This window comes from Pagrus major, chromosome 7, assembly GCF_040436345.1.
Source record: "Pagrus major chromosome 7, Pma_NU_1.0".
In the NCBI taxonomy this organism is placed as follows: Eukaryota; Metazoa; Chordata; class Actinopteri; order Spariformes; family Sparidae; genus Pagrus; species Pagrus major.
The window spans coordinates 2,675,715-2,688,181 of NC_133221.1; the positions used below are offsets into that span (position 1 = coordinate 2,675,715).

The following is a 12,467-nucleotide window of genomic DNA, read 5'->3' on the forward strand; positions in this document are numbered from 1 at the left end:
TCCTGACTTTCAGTCAGCATGGCGGGAGGAGATGATGACTGGATTTACATTTTTGGAGTGAACTGTTCCTTTAAGAACAATTTTAAGGCATCTTATACTTCTACTCCACTGCTTCTAGAGGCAAATATGGTTACTTGTGGCATCACTGTAACTATATGGTTATAGTTATATAGATAAGTGATGGTTAAGCTATAGTTACTTTTAATGATGCATTGTTATAAATTCAGTGGTGATCATTAAGTAAGTGATGAAGCAGCAAGGTGAAGGTGAAGAAGTGCTGATATTAATGTTTATAACTGACCTTCATCATTTAAAAGTGCTTTTATTCTGAAAAATGGTTGTTTTTTATGCTGAAGGACTAATCTGAATCATTTTGTGAAACATTTTTGATCAAATAAACATTTGAGTGAAATGAACACGATCTAATAATCTTGTACTGACGGTTTTAATTGACTGTTTATCATCTAAATCACATTTTTGTGATAAAACATCTGGATGTGTCTTCATCTCGCTCCAGCAGCAGCAGCAGCAGCAGACTCTGGACGCATGCGCACTGAAGAACCCGGAAGTGGACTGCAGCGCGGCGCAGAGCAGCTGACGGCTTTTTCAGAGAAACTGCTGATTAGAAAGATGCAGCTTCACTTCACCAAAGATGTTTTACCGGATTCTGTCAGCACCGACTTTCAGAACCTCAACAAGTTCAACGAGCAGGTAAATGGACCAGGATTTACCTGGACTCCGGGTTTGTTATTCAGACGGCTAATCGAAAAAAACAGCATCGGTGCAGCTGATTGAGCTGCTTGTCTGAGCTCAACAGGTTCATTTAACAGCTTTAATTCCGCTTCGAGCTCGTGTTTGAGCAGCTGTCACAGTTTCCGAGGCTTTAAAGTTGAGTTAAAGGATGCGTGGTCGTGAAAATGCGGGATTGGGCTGATTTTACAAAGCTGTCAGTGAACACACCAGTGGACAGTGACAGTCATGTGACTGTGTGCACCGTGTTTACATTAGGTCATCAAACACAACATACAGTGTGAGTGTGCACTGTGAGTTATTATGGAGCACACAATAAATACTGTCAGTGACTTATAGAGTCAGAAACACACGGTTATACATTATAATACAGTGAGGAACATTTAAAGTGCACTGCTCCAAGTTAGTTATTAACCAAAATATATGTCACAGAATAAACAATCAAGTGAAATACTAAAATATCCACAGCTAATTTTGAGTAGTGTACACTTGTTGTTTTACACATATATACTGTTTTTTTAAAGACCAATACTGATACTAATATTTGGAAGATAATAAAATCAATAGCTAATAATATGCTGGCTAATAGTAACGATTAATCGAGTCAACTTTTTAAATTAACCACCAACTATTTTAGTTGAAAAGTTGTCATTTTTTATGAAAAGAAACCTCCAGTTCTCTGATTCCAGCTTCTTAAATGTGAATATTTTCTGGTTTCTTTCCTCCTGTATGACAGTAAACTGAATATCTTTGGGTTGTGGACAGAATAAGACATTTGAGGATGCAGGCTTAGGAAACACTGATCATTTTATAGACCAAACAACTAATCGATTAATCAAGAAAGATCATAAAGAAACAACACTGATACGTAACCTTTAGATCTATTTTTTCATGACCAAGATACAGACTGAGCAGGACATGTTTCAGTGTAAAAATCAACCAGTGTATCAGTGTAGCTCTATTATATTGACTAAAATATAATACGGACACTCACTTATAACCCTGAAATGAAAATAGAAATGAAATGAGGACGCTGAAATCACACTGTGGTTGCTGTGATTTGTGAAGGGTGCGTTTAAAAATCATTAAAATCATGTGAATATATTCTGTAGGTTTCTATAAAATGTTGATTTTTATGAATTAGTAACTCAAGCAGCTTCATCAGATGATCACTTAGAGTCACAGATACAAACAACAACTTGCTTGTGAGTACATTGTGTTTAAAAATCAGAACAAAGTTTATTTTCCTCCAACAAACTGAACACAGATGAACATTTTCTCAGACTTTAACCAAGACTTTCTTTTTTTTCTTCACTTTTTGCAGCAATTTCTTCGTCTGACTGAAATTCTGTTCCAGTTCTTGCTGGAGCCTAAAGAGGTGCACACACACACACACACACACACACACACACACACACACATAATTTAGATGTTAATGGGACTTTGGACTCAGTGATTAGCCTTGATAACTGAACCGAGGTAAAACATTGCCTGTCCTATTGTTTGTGTGTGCAAATGAATGCATGCATTTGTGTGCGTGTGTGTTTGTGCTTGTCTGTGTGTGTGTGTGTGTGTAGACGGAGAGGTTCATGCAGCAGCTCAGTGAGTTTGCAGGGGAACATGGGATGAGTGCCGGTCCTCTGAGGAACCTGATGAAGAGCGTCCTGCTGGTGCCACAGGGTGGGAAACACACACACACATACACACATACACACATACACACACACACACACACACATATCGAACAGTTAATTCATTGCGACTATATTTGTTTAGCTTAGCACAAAGACTGGACGCAGACAGAAACAGCCTGGCTCTGCCCACAGTTAAAAAAATCTGCCGAGAAACATTTTTATAGCTTGTTGAGTTCAAGTACCTGCAGTTGATGTAATAAAACCTTAACAAAGCTTTAAAAGTGGTGGTGAGCCATTGCTTAACTTGTGGACAGAGCCATGCTAGCTGTTCCCCCTGCCCCCAGTCTTAATGCTAAGCTAAGCTAACTGGCTGCTGGCTGTAGCTTCATATTTAGTCTAAAAAACGTGTGATGTGATGTGATGTAATGTGATCTTCCCATCAAACTCTCAGCGAAGTGCATGTCCCAACATGCAGACCTATTATTTTATTGCAACAAAGCCTGTTTTCCAGCTCCTGGTGGTTTAGATGCATAATCGTCTCACTTTGAGGTAGTTGTAGATCGGTGCAGATTAGGGGATCCAGAAAAAAGTCCCTCACGTTTTGTCTCTGAAGGAGCCAAAATGTTGTTTGACATCGCTGGAACATTTTCTGCTCTCAAGTTCTCGACACCATACGACATAACACTAACCACTGGTTTTGAGTTTTCCCACGTGGCTCAACTCGACTCCTCCTGAAAGTTCAGCTATAAAGTGACCGAAAAGCTTCAGCTGCGGGAAGGTTTTTCCGCGTCAGTGACAGCGATACCTCTCTTTTCTCCTCAGGAGCCCTGAAGAAAAACCTGACAGCCGAGCAGATCAAAGAAGACCTTGTCACGTTAGGTACACAGCCGAATCAGTCACCGCACACTCGGTCATTAACAGGGGTTAAGTATAGCTGCTGGATACTGTTCTCTTATAAAGACCTGTCGGGTTGAAAAGGTGGCGCCTGATTCCCACGAGCAGCATTTCTATTCCTTATTATTGTGATGGTTTAACACATGAAACCAAACCTGTTCTATCTGTTGATTCTTCAGGACTGAACGAAGACAAGGCAGCTCACTTTTCACAGCAGGTAACGCTCCATAAATGACCGATATTACATGTTACATGCTACAGTACTTGTTCACGGCCATTAGACGACGTCATATAAGAAGGTATGGGGCCTTCATCCATCTAGACCTTTAACACAAGCTTCTCGTCCATGAGTAGATGCACGTTTTCCTCTGTGTGATGATAAAGAAAGAAAATAGTTCCTACATGAAACTGCTCATAACAAGGTCTGTGGGTTATTTGTGAGTAAGCGGGTCATGATTTCTGGAGAGAGACATTGTTGTTAAGTCTTTAAATTTACTTTCTTGACGCTTTGAGCTCCTTAAGGCGCTTAACAAAGAGTTTTTTCTATCTCCAAAACTCTGAAACTCACACCAAAACCGTCCACATGGATAAATAACACTACAGGTTAGAGGAACAATATGTGTTGTTGGTTTTGGGGTGAACTGTCCCTTTTTTTAAAAGTCACATAAGAACCCTTCTTTTTTACACCAGATGTTATTTTATGTGCAGTCTGTGACATTTCTACCTGTGTTTTGCAGTGGGGCGAGCACTACGCAGCGCTGTCCAGACTCGCTGTCAGACAGACTCTGATGGTGAACCAGCTGGTCGACATGGAGTGGAAGTTTGGAGGTAAGACGAAGCAAAACGAGACATGTGCTTTACAAAATCATAGTCTTGTCCTGATCACAGAAGGAGGAGGGCTGCAGTTGTGTCTCCTCTCACTCTTACTGTGCATATTCATGAACACAGAGGCTGTAGTCTAACACAGTCGTTAGCATAGCGTCTGTCCTTTAATGCTTTGTTTTGGCTTCATTTAAACACCTCTGATGTGTCTCTATCAGGCCTCATTGTTTATTCATGCAGCCTAATGACTTCTTCAGACTCACAGATAAAAGAAATGCTAACACACTGGGCAGGAGAATGATTTGCATTATGTTAAGCTAGTGGTGAGCTGATTTTCATACTGGAGTGGACAGGGAGTGTCTGTAAGAGCTGCACTCATACATGGACTCTGTTTGAATGTACAGTTAGTGACATGCTAATCACCTCCAGACGGGCTTACAGGCTGTGTCTCTGCATGTCCGGTCACACTGGCTGGGACTCAAGTGGACCGTCTCAGACAAACTACACAGTCTGCGGGCATAAAAAATGTAGCAATGTGCCAGCGAAGGTAGTGAAGAAGAAGACCGCAGGCTAGTAAACGTGGATGTACACGATTTCGGATTTAAAATGTTCATAACATAATCTCCAAAAAGACAATTTTAAGACCACAAGGATACGCACAATGCATTTTGGCAAAAAACACTTAATGTAAACCCATTTGTTTGTGTTTGTTTGTTTACAAGTCCGCAGTGCTCCTTTAATGCCTTTATTTGACAGCTATCAGTAGAGAGAGGACGGACAAGGGACAGAAAATACAACAAAAGTCTCCGGCTGAACCTGATCTCAGCACTGCAACACCAAAATATTATGTACTATATATACATATAAATATATATATATAGATTAATGCAGCTTTAGGAGGTAATAATATAGATTAAACTGATTTGGTTCTTGTCTAACATGTGATCAGAACTGATCCTACAGTGAAACAATCAGTGACGCATTATTTTTTCTTTTGTAAAAGAACTCGTAAAGCTGAAAAACAATCTTTTGTTCTTGTTTGATTCATGATTGTTGTGTTTTCTGACCTCCACAGTGACGGTCGGCACCAGTGAAGTACAGAAAGTGGGCAACATCTTTCTGCAGGTATGAAAGCTCACACGTGCACACGCACACACACACACACACACACACACACACACACACACACACACACACACACACAGGTCTTTGTTCAGTTGTGTTGAACTTAAACTTTGTCCTCCTGCAGTTGAAGCTGGTGGTCAGAAAGGGGAATTCCACAGAAAACGTCTACATGGGTGAGTGACTGTGTGCCGTTAGTGATACAAACAGTGTGGAAATTATTTAATTACGTTCACGTAATTTATTGTATGTGGTAAGGACCTCCTCCAACGGCTTCTCTTATACTGGAAGTCACGTGTCCGGAGAGTTACATGCTCGGAGCAGGAGATATGAAGCACACCTGAACTTGTTCAAATATCTGAAACAAACCAAACACTTCTTTTTTCTTACATTAAGCCAAACTGCTGCTGAGTCGCTGAACACAAGCAACAAAGATATTTATAATCAGCAGGACTGCACAGATTGTGCAGAGATATTCCAGTCTGACCGACCGACACGGAGACTGTAATTTACTTTCTCTTTCTTCATTCTGACATTCGGCCGCTGCTGCTCTCGTACACCAAGAGCAGAATTACATTATGCAGATGATGATGATGAGGAGATCAACATGAGGAGTTGTTTCTGTGCTAAAACTGCACAAATCCCAAAAGTGATGCCTGTTAACTGTTCATTATGTCTTCATTCATTCAACCATTACTTAAATCTCGAAAAGTCATTGAGGACAAACCCTCATGTTCAATGATGTGGAGAGCACAAATAAAAAACAGAATAGGTGCAAAAATGTGATAACAAATAGAAACAACGAACACAATCACAGCGCGAGTAAACAGAATAAGAAGCAATATGACAGAATACAAACAAAACAGAAAAAAGTGCTGAAAATGATAAGAAACTGCAAACAAACATGACAAAACACAAATAAAACTGAGGTGCACAAAAGATAAATGGCAGACAACCATACAGGACAGCACATAGTTAAAAACAGTTACATTCAAACGCTGAGTAGTTTGAAATCAAAGTCTTAAACTGACCTATAGGTAAAACAAGTTTAAATGTATGTTGTGAAATGTTCCCAGTGTGCGGAGCACTGAAACTGAAGAAGTTCTCCCAAACTTAATATTCACCCGGGGAACGTCGAGCATTATACGATCACTAGAGCGTGTTGAACAGTGGCTCTGTGACCAGTTTAATAAAGAGCTGATATATGGTGGCATGTCGCCCTTCAGGGCTTTAAAAAGATACATATTTACACAAAAAAAACCCAAAGTTTATCAGTTTGAACATTAAATACCTTGTGTTCCAGTTGTCCAAATTTTTTTGGAATCGGGGTTGTAAATCTGGAGGCATCAGAGCAGGAGGTTGAGCTCTTTATCCATCTGTTCACCCGTGTTGTTCACTCATTCCTTCTGTTTATTCTCTTATTTTTCCCCCAAACTCATGAAACATGATATACCACAGGTTAAACCACTGTTGTTTATTCCAAAGTGTGAAAGAGAATCATAAAACTGACATTTTATTTCTTCTTTCGTTGTGTACTAGAGCAATAACGAGTTGATCTCAGTCTGTTTATCTGCTGACTGTTTCCTGTTTTCTTTCCTCATCCCATCCAGAGTTGACGCTCCCTCAGTTTTACAACTTCCTGCACGAGATGGAGAGAGCTAAGGCCAGCATGGAGTGTTTCAGCTGAGTGTGTGTGTGTGTGTGTGTGTGAGTGTGTGTGTGAATGTAAGAGACAGTGTGTGTGTGTGTTCATGTCAGGCTGTAGCTGCAGGGCAGTGTGTGGTATGTGTTACGTCAGTTGGAGTCTGTGTGTGGCACTGACGGCCTCCCAGTGACTGAAGCTCGACACAAGATACATTTTATTTACTGCCAGACATTTATACTGAAATCTGCTAATAAAAAAATGAATGAAAAGAAAACAGACGCAGTCGGTGTCTTCTTTCAACTTTGATTTATGTGGGAATAAAGCCACACTCGGGTGATGGAAAGAAAAGTGTTTTTTTGAGAGGCAGGTCTGACAGCTTTAAGTCATTAAGATGAAACTTAATTGAGCCTTGTGGAGACATTTTGATCCAAAACAAACTGCAGAGAAAGTTCGCCACACCCACACCTGTTTGATCAAGTTCAGTCCAGTTGTTTCTTTGCATCAATAATAAAGTGATGAATTGAAACGACACTGCACACACATGATGGAGCTTGTTGACCTTTTCCACCTGCAAACACCCTGTTAATGTTAAACTAAGTTCATGAACAAAACAACATTGTTAATTAGCAGCAATAACGGATCAAATGATTCACGATGAAAGCTTTAATTGCGATAAATAGCACAAACAGATACTTCTGAACCTCGAGGCAGAGTTCAGAGAGAGCGGTGTGTCGTACGTGTGGCTGCTAGTCCTCGCCGAACATTTCTATTCTTTTACAAAATACAGTGTCTGTTACTGTAAAGTGGCTCCAGCAGTCTGTCTGACTCAGGGATGTGCTCAAGTTGCTCAATTTCATGGCAGTCCACCCACTAGTTTGCAAGATACAGTATCTCTTCTTATCGTAAATGCTTTTATTGTGCAACATTTTTATGTTGCTTTGTACAAAAGTGTCTGCTAGATGAATAAATATTAAAAAAGTGTGTGACATTGTGGTTTTTAATTTTGTTCTACCATAATTTGCGCTTCTGAACAGGAACAATAAAAAAAATTATCGAAGGAGAAATCTATTTTCTTAAGTGTCTTTTCTTCCATTTCACAGATGCAAAACCTCTGTACAGTCATTTAATAAATAATGAAAAAACAATTAGCTTTTGGGGCACTGAAGCTCCCAAAATCAGAAATAAATAAATGGCTCACTAAAGAAGTAAATATGTCATTAAATGCAACAAAATAATACTAAAAATAAAAAAAGCTGTTATAAATTAAATAAAATGATATTTCTGTTTTATTTCGTTTCTGTTTTTATTTACCTCCGTCTTTTATTTACTTTCTCATTTTATTATCCATTCAATTAATTAATTTATCCATTTTTAAGAGATCCATGCACCATCTGCAAGTAAAGGACTCCTCACCCAGTCCTAACAATGGTGAAGTAACTTATACAGTAAGAGCTCTGTTCAATTGTGTTAAATGTTAAACTAGAAAAAAAAAAAGAAACAGTTATGAATTGAATTGACAAGTAATCAGATACAACTTATAATCAGAGGTTGGAATGAAACAATAACTCGATAAGAAAACATCAGCTGGTCATGGATCACCATGCTGCAGGCTGGAGCTGCATTGCCATGAAAGGAAACAGGCGCACGGCTGCTCTCTGAAGCAACTCCAGTGTTGCACGGGACTCACAGGAAGTACCCAGACACACACACATTCATGAAGTTTGGTGTGTGTAAAGAGAGAGAGAGAGAGAGAGAGAGAGAGGAAAAGGATGGCTGGAAAAAAGAGTATAAAAGAGGGAGCGATAGAGAGAACGGGGTTGTTCCTCCTCGCTTCTTCCTCAGATCAACATATGAGTACGTGAGCAGCCTACCATCTGAAAAGAAAGGACTTTAAGAGATTCTCAGCTGAGAGTAAGAGGAACAGAGCATATTAAAGATGAACCATTTTCCAACCAACTGTGGAGTAGAGGAGACATTCGAGGAGACTGTCGACCAGATCCAGAGCAAAGAGAGGCCCAACCTGTTGAGCTCAAGAGCCTCAGAAAAGATGTTGCTTCTGTCAAAAGAAGGAAGGCCCGCTCCAAACTCGCCCTCTGACGCAGAACAGACGGAGGTAGAACACAAAGAGCTGCGAGTAAGACGACACAAAGGAGAGAAAAAGGCTTTGGAAATAATCAACGTGCGCTGTACGACTGAGAAGATGGCAAGAGACGTGAGATGGACGACAGGCCTATACCCCGGAGGTCAAACAGACAAGACATGATCCTCCAGAGTTATGGCTCGACAGATTAGATGAAACAAAAGCACTAGAAGTGAAGGCTACAACTGGAGAGTGGGCCAATATTCTGATGATGCCAACCTACTCCTCATTAGCAGCCCAGAAAGAGTTGACCAGCAGATTCAGAACATCTTATCTGGCTGTGACTCATGATGTTATGTTAAGAAGAATGAAGAAAGCTGCCTACAAGTTTGCATGTCGGACAGTGGAAGAAATGCAGAGAGATATCTCAGATGATCCTGATGATGAAGTCCCTCAGCAGGCACAGCAACAACCAGCCCTCAAAACCGGCCCAGATCGCCAACAAGGACCAACACAAGAAGAAACATTGGTACAAGTCGGTGGACATCCCAGTTATGACCGAACTGAAAGTGCAAGAAAGTGACTTCTGCCCGGCTGGGAAAGAGACGTTAAAGCAGATTATCTCAAAACCAAATGTGGCTCGGTTCAAGAATGATTGTGGAGATTTAGGACCCAAGTATGTTCACACCATCAAAGGAGGAGTACACCGGCCAGTCCACCAGTACCCATTGAAACCAGGAGCTGTCAAAGAGATGGACATAATAGTAAAAGAGTTGAGTACCCTAGGAATCATCAGGAAAGAGCCCAAACCCATCACCAACAGCCGATCCAGGCTGTGAAGAAATCTCAATCAGAAGGAGGAGGATGGAGACTCGTGATGAACTTCAAAGCTCTCAACCGACGAACATTTAAAGTCTTGCCTTAATTTGGGAAATGGATTTTTTTCCCCTAAGAATATCCAAATCATCACAAGTGAAGACAGCATTCACCCACAAAGGCAAGGTGTATGTATGGCAAAGATTACCACAGGGACTCAAAAATTCATCTAATATCTTTCAATCGACGATGATGGACGTCTTGGATGGACTAGGAGCAACCATCTACATCGGCACCGTATTCATTGCTGATGACACAGAGGAGGAACATCTGGAGAGGCTGCAGAAAGTGATAGAGAGGATCACGGCAGCAGGATTGAAACTCAACCTTAAGAAGTTCCAGTTTGGACAATTCCAGGTAAACTTTTTGGGATTCAAAGTCTCTACAGACCTGGGACTCTCAGAGGTTTACCGGGAGAAGGTAAAACAAATCAGTCTGCCAGCTTCAAAGGATGACCTGCAAAAGATCTTGGGACTTTGCAAATACGTGAGAGATCACGTCCCCAGCTACCAGAAGTATGCCAAACCGCTGTATGCATGTCTCAGTACGAAGAAAGGTGACCAGGATGAGAACGAGAACTGGGTATGGACAGCTACAGTCCAGATTAGGAGCCTTACCACAAGGCTAGTGGCAGAAGTCAGCTGCGAGGACGAAGATGCTGTGCTGAGAGAAAGCAACGAAGAAGGGGGAACTGTGACCTCATTGTCATCGATGGAGAAGAAGTATCCACCGGAGGAGAAAGAACTAGCAGTCCTGGCCAAGTGCTGGTGCACCTTGAAGGAGATGGCACAAGGCCAGGGGATCAAGGTCATCACCCAGAGTCAAGTACACAGGTACCTTAGAGAGGAGACAGTGGATCGTACCAAAGCAACGAAAACGAGGTGGGGAAGATGGGAAGACGTCCTGCTAGATCCCGATCTCGAGATCGGTCCAGCTCAACCTTTCAGCAAGAAGCCGCAGAAACAGCTGAACGTGGTACATCACAAAGCCCAGAGAAGGGAAGGAGCTGCTAAATCTTATCCTAGCATCCAACTCCACAGATCATTAAGAGGAGAGCTGCCATTAACGGACGTGGCTGGTGATAGTGACCTGACTCTGGTTATTCAGTCAGAAGCTACTGTAGACCAGGTAGGCGTCCGGAAGAAGTTGGGCGTGTCTCTAAAATGTTAAAACAGATAAAATAGATACAGGAATTAACACAAAGGTAAATAAATACAGAAGCAAAGTAAAATAGAAATATAATTTTACGTCACGTATAATAAATCAATTAATGCCATATTAACTTATTTATCAAGCCATTCATTATTTCTTCTTTCTTTTTCAACAACACAACATTTCCATAAGACAGAAAGACATTAAGAAAAGACATGAAAGAAACACAAGATGAAATCAAAACAGTATTAAAAGTGTAACAGTAGTAATATTCTGATGTTCACCATCTTCGTTTAGCGTTAGCTTGCTCGAATAAGCTAATTACCTTCAGGGCTTTTGTATTGCAGAACCAGCAACAATACCATACTGTATTGGCTGCCATATATATGATAGCCTATATCAGTACATACATTAAATGTAGATAGATTTATGTTAATAATGTCATGTATAATATGTAATATCAACAGGTTAAGCAGACAACACTTCATTCTGGAGTTTAACTGTCTCTCACAAGATACCGCAGGTTTCTTCTTACGGCCTGAAGCTGCACATCTAAGCCGTGTGGTGTGTGTGTGATGTTTCCGTCTCTCTTTCAAATCGTCCCAACCCACCTCAGGTTTTTCCTCAAATGTGCACTTTATCATCATCATGAGCATGATCAGACTTATAACTCTTCCTTGTGGCGTACCATTCTCAGCGTCTGTAACTCCACTCTTCACTTCTCCAAAAGCTCGTCCCCTCAGGAAATCCCGCCATACATAACTTTCACAACCAACACTGTGTATTATGACACATCCTTCCCTCTCGTCGTGTTTAATATCCAGACAGACTGATGAATGTGTTTCAATTTAAAAAAAGTGCTAAAGAAACATGGCAGCCATGGAATCAGTCTGAACACGCCCCATCTGCAATCGTCTCTACATTTAATGCTCCTCCACTATTTCGCCCTGCAACGCTGCACTTTCAATTGCCAGAAATATGTGCAAATGACAAATGTATATGTCAGAAAGAACTCAGGTTTCCTGACTTTCTCTAGTTGAAACAACATAAATCATCTCTTGTCAGAAGGTGTGGCATACTCACATACTTTTAACTGTATGTTTATTTGCTTTTGTTCATTTTGAATGAACAGAATGAACATTCAAACTCAGAGGGACATGAAATATAATAAGTTAGTCCAATTTTGAAATTAAGGACTTGTTTATAAACTGGAAAAAAAAAAACATAAAATGGCTCCATACAGCTCGTCCTGTCTAATCCAAGTCCACAGAAGCCCTGGGATCCCAAATTGATTTTAACAGACGTTATTTACACTCTTTCTAAAGCCGAAATCTTCACGGTAGCTGCTAAGCTAAAAGCGTTAGCGTGCACCCCGTCTGAAAAGGGTTGCATCTGCTCGACTACGCTTCAAGATTGGAAATCACATTTTATGTTTTTTTGGTTGTTACCTCATCGCGATCCGATGCAACAGCAGTTCCTCTGAGTTACTTTA

General features: G+C 40.7%; 1 protein-coding gene across 1 annotated transcript; it reads left to right on the top strand.

Moving 5' to 3' along the window:
* Nucleotides 1-571: 571 nt before the first annotated feature.
* Nucleotides 572-7,141, top strand: commd7 (COMM domain containing 7). Its single transcript, XM_073471194.1, has 9 exons — nucleotides 572-711; nucleotides 2,075-2,128; nucleotides 2,328-2,430; nucleotides 3,207-3,263; nucleotides 3,458-3,495; nucleotides 4,016-4,106; nucleotides 5,176-5,225; nucleotides 5,350-5,398; nucleotides 6,833-7,141. The coding sequence occupies exons 1-9, from the start codon at nucleotides 631-633 to the stop codon at nucleotides 6,907-6,909; spliced, it is 600 nt and encodes a 199-aa protein (XP_073327295.1). The 5' UTR covers nucleotides 572-630; the 3' UTR covers nucleotides 6,910-7,141.
* The last annotated feature ends 5,326 nt before the right edge of the window (nucleotides 7,142-12,467 follow it).